Raw genomic sequence first — 17,304 nt, 5'->3', positions numbered from 1 at the left:
CATGTTAAGCTACTCAACCCTTGCTCACCTGGAATAACTGCTATTTATGCAACTAACCAGCACGGCCTAAGTTCAGCAATCTGGTGGGAGGTCATTATGCTACACTGCAAAAACATTAAACAAAAGCTTCCCAGGTCTTTATCATTCATCTGTTTTTAAATAAGAGAAACCTCCGCATCTTACATAATGATGAAACAACACGCTATCAAACTCCTGCAATAAGCATCAGATGGTCTTATCAGCATGTGCTTTATAGGCTTACATAACAGAGATGTGTCTGTCACCCAGCCCCGCGACATTAGATCTCCCCATCCTAATCCACTGACACATGGAGCCTGCACATGCACCATTACCAAGAAGAAAGAATAAAAGCTGAAAACAGGCTTGGCTCTAGTAGTCCCTTCCTGTTATTTGGGCATATCTGTATCATGCAGTGGAGCACAATGCAGAGACACATGAATTAGAACCAGAAACACCACATGAATAACAAGAAAGCCTTATACCCAAGCCTAGGTAGCCCTGAGGACAGGAAAGTCTTATTGCTGACGCCGGCACGCTGCTCACAGAACATGAGCTACTAACTCTGTCTCTGAGGGACTGCTACATCATGTCTTGCTGTGAGATGTGTGTGTCCCAGCTGTCACCACAGACCTACGCTTTCAGTAATGGATGCAATGCCAGAAATAACTATTTCTGGGTGCACAACTATCACAGAATCACAGAATAGTAGGGGTTGGAAGGGACCTCTGTGGGTCATCTAGTCCAACCCTCCTGCTGAAGCAGGGTCACCTACAGCAGGCTGCACAGGACCTTGTCCAGGTGGGTCTTGAATATCTCCAGAGAAGGAGACTCCACAACCTCCCTGGGCAGCCTGTTCCAGTGCTAAACTATAATATATGCTAGCACATATGGTCAAATCTAACCAAAAAAAAAAAGTCTGCTGAATGTGGACCTCTAAGGAAACAAGACTGTCATGCTACAAACAGCAATCAGGTAAGTCAAGCAGCCTGTGGAAAGACTTTCCCCGCAGTCAGTTCCCTGGAATCACGCTATGCCCATCCGTACCTGTTTAAATGCTTGCAGAACTTCTGCTCTCTGGCTGAAGTGCTTAAATAGCAGGTGCAGAGCACCTGAGAGCAAAGGAGGGTAGTCGTGCATGATGAGGTGAATAAGGACCCGTAAAAAAGTTCTGCCCCCTTCATCATCAAGCTGAACCGCATTCTTCTCCTTTCTGCAACAGAAATGGGAAAAAAGGACCAAATAAAGTAAAATAAATAAGAAAAAAAAAGCTATTGACATAAATATGCCTGTACACACAATATTCATTTGACAGAGCTCTTACAAGCGAATCAAATATGCTGCAGGATGGAGACTGTAAACACCACTTTAACGTATTTTATAAGGACTCCAACCCTACAGCTGTATGCTGTTGCAACAATCTTGTAGCAGAATGGACACTATGGAATGAACATACGTATGTGTGAAATGTGTCAAATATTGTAATTAAAATCCATATTGCAAAAACATTCATTTATGTCTTGGATAAATTATGCCAAGCTCATTCCCAATCCAAATTAATTGAAGCAAACAGCATTTCATGAGAGATTAACTCAGCCCTTTGCTTTTCACTCCTTCCCTTTTCAGCAGCTATTAAAATTTCATTTAAGAAAAAATAAGCTCAAAAATAGTAAGAATTGCCAAAAGCATCATATTTCTAGAATCATGTTTATAATCTGAAATGGCAGAAAGCAGATTTACACTTAACATATCAAAGCAGAAATAATGTTTCCAAGAAATCACTCAGCGTCTCTGTTCGTTTTAAAGATGCAGATGCCAAGGGCTGTGTGTTGTTTTACATTATGGGAGTTCAGGGAGAGGACTGGAGGCATTGCTCATGCTGGTAAGATTGAGAACGCATAAGGGACCGAGAGAGGAAAGATCAGAGCGCCCATACTGCAGATCCTTCTCCCTAGCTCCAGAAAAACTTTAAAGTCTACGGCCTTGTCTAAATGGAATTCACTTTTACCGGTATAATTATAAACATACCCATAAAATTAAATCACTATAGTGAGAATGGTAATAACTCTCCAGTGCAGATATTTTCTGGGCTCTTTTTTGTTTTGTTTTGTTCACAGCATAGCTGAAACCACTTCCAAAACTCTGGAAGCAAAACTTGTGATCTACAGGCCTCTGGTGGTCCAGAAGATCATGGCAAATGATCCACAGCTGCTTTGAGGAGTCACGTGAAAGAGATTACCATCGGCGTAACTTTCTAAGTAAGTTCAAAGACAAGGTGCAACGACAACAGGTCATGTAATCTATGAGAAATATTGAGGGTCAACAGTAACCTACTGATTCAAGAAGTTTGGGACTTCAGCCATAAGGTACACCAGAAAAAGGTCTTTCTTTAAAAGCACCCGTGTGAGGTGGATTTTAAGGGGTGTCCTGGGTTTGGCCAGGACAGGGTTAATTTTCACCAGAATCCAGGAAGGGGCACATCTGGGGGGGCTGACCCAACGCCCACCTGGCCAAACGAGCCGGGTATTCCATACCATGTGCCGTCATGCGGGGTTCCAGTGGGGGGGGCAGCGCGGCGGGAACTCACTCGCGGCTCGGGAGCACGTGGTGGCGGTGTGGGAGAGCGGCTCTCTGGGTCGTGCGGTTTGTGTTGTGTTTTCCCCTTTTCTGTATCGTTGTTGTTCCTGTTCCCTCTGTTTGCTGTTCTGTTAAACTGCCCTCATCCCGACCCACCAGTTTCTGCCTGCTTCTTCCCATTCTCCTCCGCACCCCGGCGGGGGGAGGGGCGGCCGCGTGGCGCTTTTGTTGCCGGCCGCAGCCAAACCAGAACGGGGATTATAAGATAAATAAATAATTAGTGTGTTTCAGCCCAATAGATCAGTATACCTTTCCCAAGCTGCCTTTGGGAACATGACAGAACGTTTCTACCAACTCTCTTACAACTAAGAGGGTGGTCATTTCCAGTCCCATGGCCATCCATACCCACTGGGCTGTCGGATTGTCTGAAATCCAGGTCTTTTCTGGCACTTTTCTGTCCATGTAATAAGTAGCAGCAAAAGGAAGAGAAATGGGTATGAAAACCAGCACAGAATAAACACAGATTGTCCATGAGAAAAATCAACGTGAACAGATGCATATAGAGGAGTAAAAGTTCAAAGAATATACCTGCCAGCAAACATGGTTTCAGCTTGAGCTGCAATTTCATCAATGTCAGGAACAATTGCTGGAAAAAAATCAAAATAAAAGATTTCAAAAAAGAAAGTGATAATTACATAATCTGCACAGCAAAGTGGAACTCTTTCTCTTTAAAACAGAATGTTACCAAGTAAAGGTCTAAAGACGCATTCCTCAACTAGGCAAAATTGGCTTTCTGCAGGAGTAGTAGGGAAGAAACAGGACATGGGGCAGAGTTCAATTGTGTATTACTGTTACTGAGGAAGAGCCAAATGGTAGTAACGAACCAGAGCCCCACGCTGTCAGGAGCTGCACAAACTACCACCAGTGACCCACAAATGGCACAGAATATGAAACGTTCACATTTTTTGTTAGATGAGCCAACCCCCACAAAGCAGACACATGAACTTTCGAATATTTATCACAAACCAAATAATTTACCACACCACCATTTTACTTCAGAATAGCTTTAATATACCTTACTAGTTAAGACTTTAGTACTCCTTAGCTGCCCCTCTGTTATACAGCACCTCCAACTACAGCAATTCTACCCTGCTTCCAGGCGGTCACACAGACGGCAGTCAGCCTTTGGCATGCACGGGAATGCTCCCGGGAAAGCCACTCCATTCCCACACCACATCCACCTCACTTAAATCTGTCCTCGTCCAACCGCAACCATTTTTTCACAATCTGCCCTCCACTACATTTGTCATCGTGTAGTGTTTTGTGAAGAGTACAAATAAGACAGTAAACTGTCATTATGGGAAAAAGGAATCACATTTTTATTAGAGGAGGACAGGCCAGCAAAAATCTTATTTTTATGGGATTCCTTAAAATTTTCTTTTCCACAAGCTTTTCAACTTTAATTGGCATGCTTCTTTCTGGCATAGTGGAGTTCATTGTTTGCAGTAGTCTACATAGAATTATTTTACATTGCAATACAATAGTGACATTTACCTGAGGCAATCCCTGGTGTGTCAGGCGGGGATGTTGTAGAGCAATCAACATTTTCATTGTTTTCCCCAAACTCTCTCTTATAGATAGACAGCATGTAGGATATTCTATAGTCCAGTCTAACGCTGAGAATAAACTACAAGAAAAAAGGTTTTAAGTAGGACTTTTCTTTAGTAACACGGGTTAGGATCTTTCTATAGTGGAACATACAGAGATACATTATTAAGTAAATCATTAAGTAAATTAAGTAAATATGTCCACTACGAAAAAAGAATCCATTACATTCATCAGTTTTCTGTCATTTCTTTCTTCACTGCAACCATCCTGAGACATACTGAACTCTACCCTATCGACCGCTGAATGCTAAGAGACAGACTAGACTCGTGGAGAGGCTGCAGCACGCTGCCTTGTCCTCACTGCCTGTGAGCCACCTTGGTACATTCAAACCCATGTTGAAACCAATTATTTCATATTTCAGCTGGATATCTACTGCCCCATGCAGATCAGAGGTGGAGTGGGGCTGAGAGTAGCGATGACACGCTGAAGGCTCACCCTCTCTGATGCCCGGCAGCCCAGGGCAGCAGTGCTGCAGGAACTCCAGGCTCCCATGGGGTGAAGCACAAGCCCGGTGGTGTCTTTTGTTGCATCGCTAATGATCTGCTGAGGACGTGAGGAGCAGATAGCATTTCCTTCATGAGCTCCCAGGAGCGCTGCCGGTACGTGGCAAAAAAAAAGTCTGGCTTTGGAAGCTGCCACTGTAATGGCAGCAGGTATTTCCTCCCCTCACTCAACACTGCTTTCTTCTAATTGTTGGTGCCTTTGGTTCCTTGGCTGAGAAATCAGAAACTCATACAGGGAAAATGCTAATTTAAAGCTGGAAGTGCTGCTTTTATATCGGAATAGTGAGGAAAATAATTAGGCTGGAAACATTTGTACCAATTTAAGGACTGACACCTATACATCCGACACTGCACCAACTGTACGCCCATCGGCTGGGTTTCAGTGCTTCCCACACTTACGCTCCTTGCCCACAGTAAATGCCAGTGTACAATGAAACGGGTTCAAGATCATTTAACATTCTTTACAGTCAGTGGGGATGAAAGCACATATGCTAAGTTACCAAGACTCAGGTGACAGACGATGACTTAGCAAATGGTGGCAATCTATTTCTTTGATCTCTAACTAAAGTCGAACAAGCTTCCCAGACCTAGAATACTCTAACAGGATTTGACTAGGACTATGCCATCTCAAAGCAAATAAAATACCACTTTAAGAAACAATAATTTTTCTTTAAAATCTCCAAACAAAAAAGAAAAAGACAGGTTTATTTTGGTTCCATGACCAAGTTACCCTGTAATTGTACAAGCAAGATTTTTAAAAATAAAAATTTCCAAAGTCCACACATAGTCAGCTAAACCTATCAGGGCATCTGTTTAATCCTGGCTAATGGTAGAATTCTCTCTTAAATAAAAAATGCCTTTACTTAAAGGAATAAGAGAGTATATTGTGAATTAAATTATTGTAAACTGAAATGGTTCTTAGAATAGAATAGTTTTAATCACCATTGTACTAGCTATACATGATAACATAATAAATCTAAAATATTCTTACTTGCCTTTTAGAGTAATAGCACAGTAGTGAAATGCAATGTGATTTAAATTAATCCTCCTTCATTGCACATTAAACAAAACTGAATTAGTTCATATTTCTTGTGAACTAAGATCATATATATGTACACTCACTGTGATTCACCCAACATGTGACAACTTCCTAATCTGCAGTAATTTGACCATGTGACTAAACCATCACTAACAAGCCACAGATTAAGTAACAAATTAGGAATAAATGGTTTCCAATCCCGGGTGCTCTTGCACTGGACATGTTGTGAAAAAGCAAAGGATGAGACAAAATGTGATTTCTCTTGCCTATGAGTAGCCAGGGAACACACAGGATGAGGTTGGTTCCTGGAATCATCCTCCTAGGCATCAGCCAGTAAAGCAAGACAGCATGGAGAGAAACTCCATCAAAAAACAAATGAAAATGAGAAGGAATACACATAAATGGTATTATTCAGGTGATATAACTTCATAGCACTCCGTCCTTCACCATAAGCCTTAAACTAAAGGAGCTCCAGAACCAAAGCATCCAGTATTAAGGATACTCTAACAACTGACAAGTCTTTCAGATGATGAGTAATTAAGGTAATCTAAATCATTTATGAGTAGTCAGAACAAATGGAATCCTTCAAAAGCGACAATGGTACCACAGATCTACCAAATTTATAGAAAAGACTGAAAAATTCCTTCAGAGCATAAGTATTACAGAAACTGCAATTTGATATACAGAACAAATGTGTGCCACTTCGCTTACTAATAGCAGACAGTGAAAATTCTATCTCAGGAGGCATGCTAGTGTCATACAGCTTGTCAGTTCAGCTGGGAGAAAATCATAATAGCCCACAGACTATTCTCCATCTAACAGTGGAACTCTGAAACAGACTTCCAAAGTCCACGGCCTTGAATTACTTCAGTGGGTCTAGGTCCAACACTACTGTAACAGAAGAGTCAAATACTAAAGTGAAGCAAGGTACCTCAGCATAAAATGAGTGTTAATGAGACTGGAAACAGTTCCAAAAACATTAGTGAGACAGATTAAAGGACAAGTTCTGCCTTTTCAGTTATAGTGACAGAGTTTCTACAGCATCTGTTTCCTTCAAAAATGAAGTAGGTGTAACACAGCAAGGACCACAACTGTACAATTGTTCAAGCAGGGGAGTATTCTTCTTCATTTCAAAGTGTTATTTTTACAATGGATAGCCCAGTGAATAGTAAGAATGTAGGTAACAGAACATGCCACTATGTGAATAAGCAAAGAACTGTGAAACGATTGCTATGTAATACTCCACCAATCATTATTACCTGCAAAATCTCAATGATTTTCAATTTGGTGTCCATTACAATCACATCTTCGCTGTCGGAGGTGCTGGCTTGCTTGCTTGGGTGAATGCTTGGCTGTACATCAGGGGCATGGATGGGAAATATAGATCCTCTGCTCAGCACCATTTGGGTCATCATCTCTCCTACACCATGGATGGTCCTTATAACATTGTTTCCTATGCATTAAACAAAAACACATATATATTTGCCAAGAGTAAAGCTTGCTCGCAAAGCTATATACCACACATACACTCATGTCATCAAACCTATTCACAGTCTTAACAGGCATATTGAAAAAGTCATACTCAATTCCTGATCAAAACTCAGCAGAAGGAATTCTTTCCAATTACCCAATGGTTTAGGGACAAATTTTCTACACCTGTCATCCAAGAGATCATTTCTTACAGGTCAACAGATGGAAAAGATGCCAAAACATTTCCACAGCTCTGTTAACGTGTTCAAGAAATCACAAAAAGCAGAACAAAAGAAATCTAATCTATTCCTTTGTCTTAAGGCATATTATCTACATCTAATATCATTTCTGAAAGAGGCTTGTTTAATGTGTTTTTAAGAATATTTAAGCATTGCATATCCCACATTATACAGCATCCCCAGGCAAGCAATTCCAGTACTTGACTATGTTTATTGTTAGATAATTTTATTGGTATTTCATTTATATCACCTATTGCTGCAGCTTATGACCTTGCTTTGTAGGCACATGGGAGGAGTTCATTTCCCATGCCTACTCCCACTGATGTCTTCGCCGTGATGACTGGACATAATTTATGCGCTTGACAGTAGGGTTGCTTTTGGCACTTCAGAAGCTGGAAGGAGACTATCCAAGTCTCTGATCTGTCACACTAAGAGAGAGTAAAGATTTGAGGCTGTGCAAGTCTGATCAATCTCTGTATGTGGTCCAAAGGACAGGTCGCAAACCAAAGCCAACTGACACAACTAGCCAACCATCCCCCTCCAAAAAAGTCCCAGGAGAATGTCAGGCCCTGAAGGCTGTCCTAAAGGTCAAACTAGTATCTATAATCACTGTGTCCTTCATAAGATGTACCTGGGGGGAAAAAGTATTTTACACTCATGTGGCAAAATACTTTATCCAGTCTAGTGCAACGGTACCTATCACTGATGCCAGTTCAGCAAAATCTACCAGGAAATACCAGCTGTTCCCACAGATTATACTGGTCTGCCTTTAGACTGAATTTTGATATGAAAAGCGTCTCATTGAATCAATGACTATCTTCTTCCAAAGGCGGGGAGAAGAACGAACGAGAGTATCACGCCACCTACCTACCTACGTGAATTAGTTTCCTTTCTTGCAAAGTGCAGATCTGAACGAACAGAGGAATGGAAGGGAATGACAGCATCACTTCGCAGAAAGAGTGCCAAGACCGAGACTACACCAAAGGCAAACAAAAGAACGGAGGAAATGTAGCTTTGCTTGGGTAAGCCTGAATAGTTCTTCTATGCCTTTTAGTACACTTTAATCATCATGCAACGGACAAGTTTTACTCACTCTGAAGAGACCCTCTTCCCAGATAATCTGCTCTAAAAAGCCAAAGCTATATTTTATTTTGTTAGCAATATCCTCCTCCTACATCCTACTTTCTTCAATCCATAGAGCTCAAGTACCGCATGCAGGGAAAGAGGATGCCTTCAGCCCTGGCTTTAAAAGGAAAACATACAAAGAATTTGCTTTTTTCAATGGGAATGAAGCAGATTAGTGTCATGTTTGAGGTCCCGTTCGGCATCCAGTCTGGTGTGCAATCACTCTGAATTGGTCTTTTGAAAATAATCCTTCAAGTCCCTGCGAAGGATGGAAAAAAGATGTGTTTCTGACTTTGTATGATGCTAGGGGAAAAAAGCCAGAAGTCACACTAAGGGCTAGATCCTCACATTAGGCAAGGACAGAAAGTTCTCCTAATTGCTTACACCAGCACAAAGCAAATAAATCATTCCAAATACCCTTCTTGCTGCAAAATGAAAATGGTGTATTTTCCTTTCAAAACAAATAAACCAACTGGAGAACAACACAGTATGGAACTCTCTCTCTCTCCCCCCATCCCCAGCCCCTTTCTCCCAGTGTGCTAAACATTCATTTGCATTGACCATCATTCAGTACACCCATGTAAAGATAGATTACTAAGAGGAGGACCTTCAGCCCTTAAAGTAGCTTCAGTTAAACTTTTTGCACCTTCTTCATCTTCAAACCATGAAATAAATGACCTCATTCATATCATCCTACCCTTAATGCTGACTGGTAAGCCCACAAGATGACCTATAGGTTATGCAGCTGCTTCATGGCCTGTAATACCGCTACTCTACATCTCAGTTGAGAAGTGATCATCCTCTCTCTCACAGTATGCTTTCAAAATTCCTTCCACTCAGTTGTACAGAGGTGAATATAAATAGAGACACTGCTATTTGGAAAGCTCAGGAATTCTTCACAGAACAGCTTGAGTCAATGGGATTACCAGCTGATAATTAAACCATTTAAGTCTAAAACAAATCTAGAAGATATTCTTCTCAAAAAATAGATACAACTGCAGTTTGTCCCAAATGAGGCAGAAGAATTCCACTTTATCTTGAAAAGTTCGTGCCCACCCTTCAAGACTGAAGTCCACTTGGTGTAAAGTTAACAAAAAAGGTAGTGTCTTTTGGACAAGAAGTCAGACAACATTTTGGGTGGACCTCATGTTCTTGGAGAAAGAAAGCTGGGATTTTGCCTAGAGCACACACCCTGCTTATTTCTCAGCTAACATTGGGGTGCTGCACAGGCAATGCAGGGGATAGGATTCACCTCTGTCCACGACCAAGGAATTGGTCACTCTCTCTGCATTTCAGAATCACCTCCATAAATGAGAAGACTACATTCTCCATCTCTAAAATGGACAGTGAGAGGCCTGATATAACAAAGACTGGGAGGCACTCAGCTAATGTGATGACGGAGCCTATAAAACCATCCAGGAAATAAAAAGAAATGAGATGTCTGCTGTCCTCTCCCCTTACCCACAGAACACCAGTGGTAAAAGACGGTACACAAACCAGTGAGCGGTATCTATGAAGCTGCTTCCCAACAGCTTCAGTAACAAGGATAAACCTCTGTCCACAACCTGCCTTTACTATTGACCTTCACACGATTGATCTAAACAGCCAGAGGCAGGAAAGCAAAGGAGGATTAAGGTGGTACTTATTATCACTGCCATTTCAAATTGTATTTCATTACTGCATAGGAAAGGATTTTAGTGAGAGAAAAGTCTACTTAATCCAGTTTAGAATTTACAGTTCAAATGGATAATGACTCCATACTGCATTATTTCTGTCAATAACAGCAGTGAGACAAGGTGTCACAGCTAAACCCATCCTGGAAAACTTTTTAACTGCCTGCCTGACGCTGACTATTATTTCCCATTAACTCAGAGCAGGCCTGGGGAGAACACTCACAGAGTGAAAATACTGGAGCAATTCAGCATTCTTTTCAGGAAAGATATTTTAACAACCATGTTTTTTAGGGTGATGATGAAATGTAACCATCTCTTCGGAGCAGCCAGCAGTCAACCAGCATATTCATGCACGGCAATGAAGCAGCTGACTGCGTCTCAACACTGGGAGGAACTGCTCTATTCTTCGAAAGAAGCCATGAGGATCATTCATGTACATAGCAGCAGCTTCTCTTCCAAAAGATCCCCCAAGTAATCAGCACTCATGGTGCTCAGTGTTATCTGTCCAGCCTTGGAAGTCTAGACCATGTTAGGCATGGATTTAAATCTGTCACTCACAAACATCGGGGCCAGCAGCAGTCTTGCTAGTGAGGTGGTTCTTCTTGCTATGCTTTTGTGTTCTCTTGGCTTCAATACAGTTATCTCAGCAGGAAACGGTATGAGTCTCTGAGGTAAGGCATGCAGAAAGGTTATTGCAGCTTAAAAAGTGACTGACTGCATGTCAGCTAAGCTTACAACAATGCAAGACAAAATACTGGCTCAATAAGAGAGATTTAAGTTCTTAGTACATAGGCACACAATGACTAAAATAACGGAGCTCTGATCTTAAGTTACAGCTCCAAAGTGCTTCCTGAATACCAATACCCAAGGAAAAATTAACTTACTGCCTCAGCTAGTTAATTGAGCTAAATCAGGAGACAGAGCAAGTAGATGTGAACCCTGGTGACTTTTGTGCACACTAGAGATAAGTGAAGAGAAAGAAGCCTGACACCTGTGCCTTCATATGGTACTGCCACCCTTAGCTTGCTGACCTCCGTCATTTGTTGTCTTCCTTGAGGTCAAGGTATTAACATTTATATATGGCTAAGAAGTGTGGCAGTGAGAGAACAGCCATTGCAATGTTGTAAGGTGCTAGCGTGTGCCACCAACCACTTCTCTCACCACCAAACCACTGCAGAAGTGCTCAGAACTGTGACTGGCCAACAGAGGAAAAGAACGCAAGGCAATCTCCATGAACCTTCCCCCATTTTCCCAATTATCCCTTCCTCTCCCCAATTCTTCCTCTCTGCTCCTCCCTCTGCCAAGACAAGTCAGACGCCAAGGACCTTCCATACGCAGTGGACCCATCGGGAACGCCTCCTGTTGCATGTATGGTCGGACGAGGTTAGCTAACGGAAAAGTGACATTAACGTACACACAAGTGGCAATTTAAAGGAGCTGCAGATTGACAGGCACTGAAAGAAGAGGAAAGAAGAGAATGCTTGTCATGTTTTGAAAAGACAACTGTGCATCTCCTTTTCATTACTTTTTATTACAGTGATCACAACTTCCTAATGAATATCAGTTTCTGTCACAAAACTGGGGCATGTAATCTCATACAATTTGGCACGATTGACAATGCAGCGGCCTCCCTGAGAAGAAAGACTTTTCGGAGGAGTCAATTATGGGAAAAAAATAACAACCACCCAAGTAATCGAAACAGTGGATAATTTGACACTTCATTTTCTACATAAACATATTTTCTTGATAAGTCATTTACTGGTTGCAAAAATTCTAAAAGCAGAATATAAAAGTAAACAACAATCTGCTATGTAACACAGTAGGGATGGTAAGTGACAAAATACCATATTCAGAAAGAAAAAACAGCTGTCAAAGGCAGCTGGCAATTCATGCCTTTTCTTCCAATTGTTCCCAGCCAATTGCTATGCAGCGTCCTCAGTTTGCTCTCCAGTACTCGCAGCATTTTAGGTATTTTGCAAGCAGTGCAGAGAACCGTGCACTAGCTGAATGTGAATACACAACGGACAGCCTCAAAGGATGGCAGATACCCTTACAGCAAGTAGCCCTCTACTCCACAGATGTCCCCACGACACCAGCGAACCGACTTGCAGCCTTGTTTATTTGAAAATTAACTATAGGCACCTGATCTGGTCCCTAGGTGCCACAAAGAGACTAAGTCTGCTGTTCATGACATTCTCCTTCAGTCTTCCTCAACACGGATATAGGAAAGATGGATTCCTAGGACTCAAAACTGCTCAGCCATTTTTATCTTGAACAGTTTTCCACAGTGCTCATCTCCCTACTCAGAAATGTAAGAAGTGCCCAGACTTTCAAAAGGATTTCAATACCCAACAGCTCTCACTAGGGACCGGAGAAGCTGGATGTTCAATGCTTCTGGAAACTAAGTACCTAAGTAAGAGCTGACATCTGACGGGTTCTTCAAGAAATTTGGTACTTAATGACCAGAAGAGACAAATGTACATGCATCCACTGCTCCAACAACTTTCACTAACTTGTCCATAAAAGCCCAATTCATTGTTCAATCTTGCTTATATAAAAAGGGGGCAGGGGAAAAGGAGACAAATCATTGGTTTTACAAAAATGTGGCTTTTCTCGCATTGTCTCTGTAATTATAAAGTTATAGAGACAGCTCTCTGATCTCAACATACCTGAGCATGCTTTTGACTAGGACTTTTGAATGACCTAATGTTTCAACTTCTTCCAAATACCTCCAAGAAAATACTTCCCTTCCAATATAGCAGGACACAAGCCAGACAGCATGTGCTCACACAAAAGCCCTTAACTCCTCAAAGAAATGCTGAGGCTGAAGGACTGCAGGGAATAGGCTGCCCTGTGACCCCACATGTTTGCACACACCTCTGAAACTATTTCTCTTCCACAGCTGGCGATTATCCACTTCTAGACCAAAGCATTCCCACAGAACATATCGGGTCCAAACAGCAAAGATATCAAGAGACTGAGAATCCTCTGAAAGCCACCCTTCCTCAATAAACTCAGAACATGGCCCATCCTCAGTTCCCACTGCTTTCCCCATCATTCCCAAAGGAAGCCTTTCCATCATGTTCAGCTGTGGTTTGAATCCCTAGGTACGAAGTCCCATCTGTATGATGCATCGGCAGCTGCAAGAACTACTTTATTAGATGTCTTCCCATTCCACTTCCATTATGCATGAGCCTCCTCCCACTTGCCAAAATATTCTACAGGACTGCAAGAATCCTAAGCAAGCTTCCCACGTCCTTTCCAAGCACCTCAGCTTGTGCGAGAAGGGCGCTACCTCTCCCAGTCTTGGTCAAGGAAAGTTGCTGCTGGGCCCTAAGGAACGGAAGATCTAGGCAGAAAAGATGTCTGAGCTATACCTAAATTCATTTTAAAATTAGGATCTCTGCATCAACTGTTATCTACCATCACTGCTGCTCCACAAAACCCCCCAATCTTCTCTCCCTCACAGTATGCAACTCATTCAGAGGCGAATCAAGGCTTAGCCAAGCCTTGTGTAGCAATATGAAGGGGTCTGGCCTTTGCCCCCTGTCAGCCTCCTCTGCTTTCAGTGCTGCTGAGGAGGAAGGAAGACAACAGCATGAGAAGGGCACTCTCAGAGCCCTCTCAGTTCCCACAGCATGAAGCTTGTCACCTTCCACCGCCACCCAGAGCCCACCCTGCCTGACTGACAGTACCTATTCCTGTTTCCCCACAGACACCAACACACTTAGCCCCTCCCTGCCATGCCAGCTTCTTTCACAACAGCCCTTCAAGGCCTCTTTCCCCATCCATAACCCGATGAAGTCCCAAAGCCTTCTCAGTCCCTCCTCAGCCACTCTCATTTTTCCCCATGAAAACTAACTTTCACCACCCGCAGCCCTGGTGTGACATAACCGATGACTGTTGAAACAGGAGCCTGGACTCTACATGGCCTTGACTTTGTGGATTTCAGTGAGACCTATTCTATTGCTCCACCACAATCTTCTTAAAGTTTCAGTGCCATCTTAAAGCATGCAACACTGCCAATCCTTGGGGATCCTCTGGCAGGGAACTGCATGCACAGCAATGTAGAGTTACCAAGGGCTAAATTAAAAACCCAGTGGCAGCTTTAGCGCTATGTTTCTTTGCCTTTGTTGATTTGGCTACATTGCTTCATGCAATTTAATTTTTCTACGTGAAAAGTTACAGCCATTTTTAAGACATATAATAACAGCACTTCAGTACCTAAAGGAACACATTTTATTTCAAACCCTTTAGAACTATATATTATTTGCCAGAAGCATTAAGCCTTACAGCCCTGTTTGTGAAAGAGGTATTAATTTTTACAGGTTTTCTGCAGGATTTGCTCATAAAGACTGCAGGACCTACCATAAACAGGCCAAGAATCACACTTTATTTCTTCATTAAACTATTTTTCATTGCTCAATAACTAGCTGACCTCATGTAAGCCTCACAGAAAACCTAATGCATGACACTCAGGGCAGAAGGTGAGGCCACTTACACATTTTATAACGCCCTTGGAACTAATGAGGTAAAAGAAACAAATAGACAAAAAACCCCACTATATGCAACACACATACATTTGTCATCCACTCCCTGAATTCACCTGGCCACCCCAGCCTCCACCTACGTATGGCATATCCACCAGCCCTCCCTTTCTGCATGCAAATTCACCACTGGCTGGCCATGGTGAAACTCCACCAAACTTCACCTTCTCCTGACATTCTGCAGTTTCTGTTGATGTTGCCTATCCCCCAAAACCACAAAGCGGTGTTAAAAAGACAGCATTCCTGACATGGACATTAGATGCAGGAAAAAATACATAGATCAGCATGCTGGCCTTGAAGGTAAAAAGCATCATGGGAATCAAATCTTCTAGCCGAGTTACATCTATAAAACGGATCTCGATTCCTAGAAGAGCGATGGTTTCTGGAATCACATTAATGCACAGGTCTCACGATGAGAGAAAGAATAAGGAGGAAACAGAAATGGCCCATGCCAGAGAATTAAACTCTCAGACTGACCTCCCCTTTGGTCTGACAAAATTCTGCACTGAACAGCAGTTGCATCACTACAGACATCTGTGACTAACACAGCTAACTTTCCTAAAGGTTACATCTTTTTTCTCTTGCAGTTCTTTTTTTTGTAAACTGCTAACATAAATTATTGCTCCAGTCTGCCAGGCAGCCACTGGCTCATTAGCTCTGCTAATCAAAGTATGCCTTAAGAATGTATTTCAAACTGTTAACCAGACAGAGCAGCTAACAGACACAGATGCAAGGCCGAGAAACAACACAGTCTTTTGTAATAGCCTTGGATGAAATCTGGTCTTTCTTGGTCACAGAGGACCCAGAGGAACAGCAGAAAAGGCAGGTCCAACCTTGTTCTCAACCCTGTTCTGGTAGCAGTCTCACTATTGGTGCTTCTAAGCAGTACGCATTTCTACTCACAGCCAACAGTGCCAGAAGACGACACCACCTATCTTCTTGCTCAGTTGAAACTGAGAGACAAAGCAGACTATCAGGATGTACCCAAGGGGCAGAAGACTGGACGAGAGTCCCCTGATACACTGCTATACAAGCACTCCTTTGCAGAGAGATAGTAGACCATCAGTGCTGAAATCTTCAGGAGAGAGAGAGGGCTCTCCCATTCTGACACCTGCCAGGGTCGAGTCCTTCGGGGTAGATCACAGCAAAGCAGCCCAGCTTGCAACAGGACGTAGGGGTAGGGCTTTCCATGATACATTTCAAAGAAATGTCCCACGATCTGAGGACACCTACAGACAGGTCTTTAGTTCCTTCAGTCTACAGCGGGGATACGTTACCACGCTAAAGACCCAGACATAAGGGGAAGGAGCTGGGATACTTGACTAGAAGTTTGAATGGGTAAAAGGAGGCATCTGTTGAGCCAGTCGTGAGCAATGCATTTCATGTGAGAATCAGAGGCAGGCGCTATTGGAGCTTATTACAGGTAGTTTTTAAAACCTGTTTTTTCAAAAAACTGAGCATTGCCTTCTCCTGTGGAAGTGGAGGGAGCTGAAAGGCTGATGTCGGTGGACACTGGCTTTGGAAAATTGTAGTCATTTATGTAGAGCTCCTGAGGGAAAGACATACTCTGCAGATAACCTAGGTTTGTCCCACCAATTTAGAAGTCAGTGTCCAGCACCGAGTTGCATGCCATGATATGTGCAGCCTAAATTCAAGGATGTATTTCCTTGCCTGCCATTAGTTAATGTTGTTTGGGAATGAGAATAAACAGCACTGAGCTGCACGGCAAATGTGTAGCTTGCCTGCTAATAGTACCATGTCATTTCATCTTTCAGACCTGACGTACGCTGTAGCTGCATGACTTGACTAAAATCAGCTATTTGAAAGATCACTGATTCACAGAATGGTAGGAGTTGGAAGGGACCTCTGTGGGTCATCTAGTCCAACCCTCCTGCCGAAGCAGGGTCACCTACAGCAGGCTGCACAGGACCTTGTCCAGGCGGGTCTTGAATATCTCCAGAGAAGGAGACTCCACAACCTCCCTGGGCAGCCTGTTCCAGTGCTCCGTCACCCTCAGAGAGAAGAAATTCTTCCTCATGTTCAGATGGAACTTCCTGTGCTTCAGTTTGTGCCCATTGTCCCTTGTCCTGTCTCTGGGCACCACTGAAAAGAGCTTGGCCCCATCCTCCTGACACCCACCCTGCAGATATTTGTAAGCATTTATTAGGTCCCCTCGCAGCCTTCTCTTCTTCAGGCTGAACAAGCCCAGCTCCCTCAGCCTCTCCTCGTAGCAGAGATGTTCCAATCCCCTCACCATCCTCGTAGCCCTCCGCTGGACTCTTTCCAGTAGCTTCTCATCTTTCTTGAATTGGGGAGCCCAGAACTGGACACAGTACTCCAGATGAGGCCTCACCACGGCAGTGTAGAGGGGAAGGAGAACCTCCCTCGACCTGCTGGCCACACTCTTCTTGATGCATCCCAGGATCCCATTGGCTTTCTTGGCAG

The 17,304-nt window shown here is 42.9% G+C and overlaps 1 protein-coding gene across 6 annotated transcripts in view; it reads right to left on the bottom strand.

The window, feature by feature from the left end:
* ITPR2 (inositol 1,4,5-trisphosphate receptor type 2) overlaps positions 1 to 17,304 on the bottom strand; it is a 282,946-nt gene that overhangs the window by 161,996 nt on the left and 103,646 nt on the right. For all 6 annotated transcript variants that reach the window (XR_012765862.1, XM_075439325.1, XM_075439332.1 and 3 more), the window contains 4 exons: positions 7,065 to 7,258; positions 4,150 to 4,282; positions 3,184 to 3,241; positions 1,066 to 1,231 (listed from right to left, as the gene is read on the bottom strand). Coding sequence is in view for 5 of the 6 variants with exons in the window: in XM_075439325.1 (XP_075295440.1) it covers positions 1,066 to 1,231; positions 3,184 to 3,241; positions 4,150 to 4,282; positions 7,065 to 7,258 (551 nt within the window). In the remaining variant the exon portion in view is untranslated. The remainder of the gene's footprint in view (positions 1 to 1,065; positions 1,232 to 3,183; positions 3,242 to 4,149; positions 4,283 to 7,064; positions 7,259 to 17,304) is intronic.

The sequence above is a fragment of the Opisthocomus hoazin genome, chromosome 1 (genome assembly GCF_030867145.1).
Source record: "Opisthocomus hoazin isolate bOpiHoa1 chromosome 1, bOpiHoa1.hap1, whole genome shotgun sequence".
Classification (NCBI taxonomy): Eukaryota; Metazoa; Chordata; class Aves; order Opisthocomiformes; family Opisthocomidae; genus Opisthocomus; species Opisthocomus hoazin.
The sequence above is the reverse complement of the archived record's forward strand: the minus strand, read 5'-3'. Positions and strand labels throughout refer to the sequence as shown.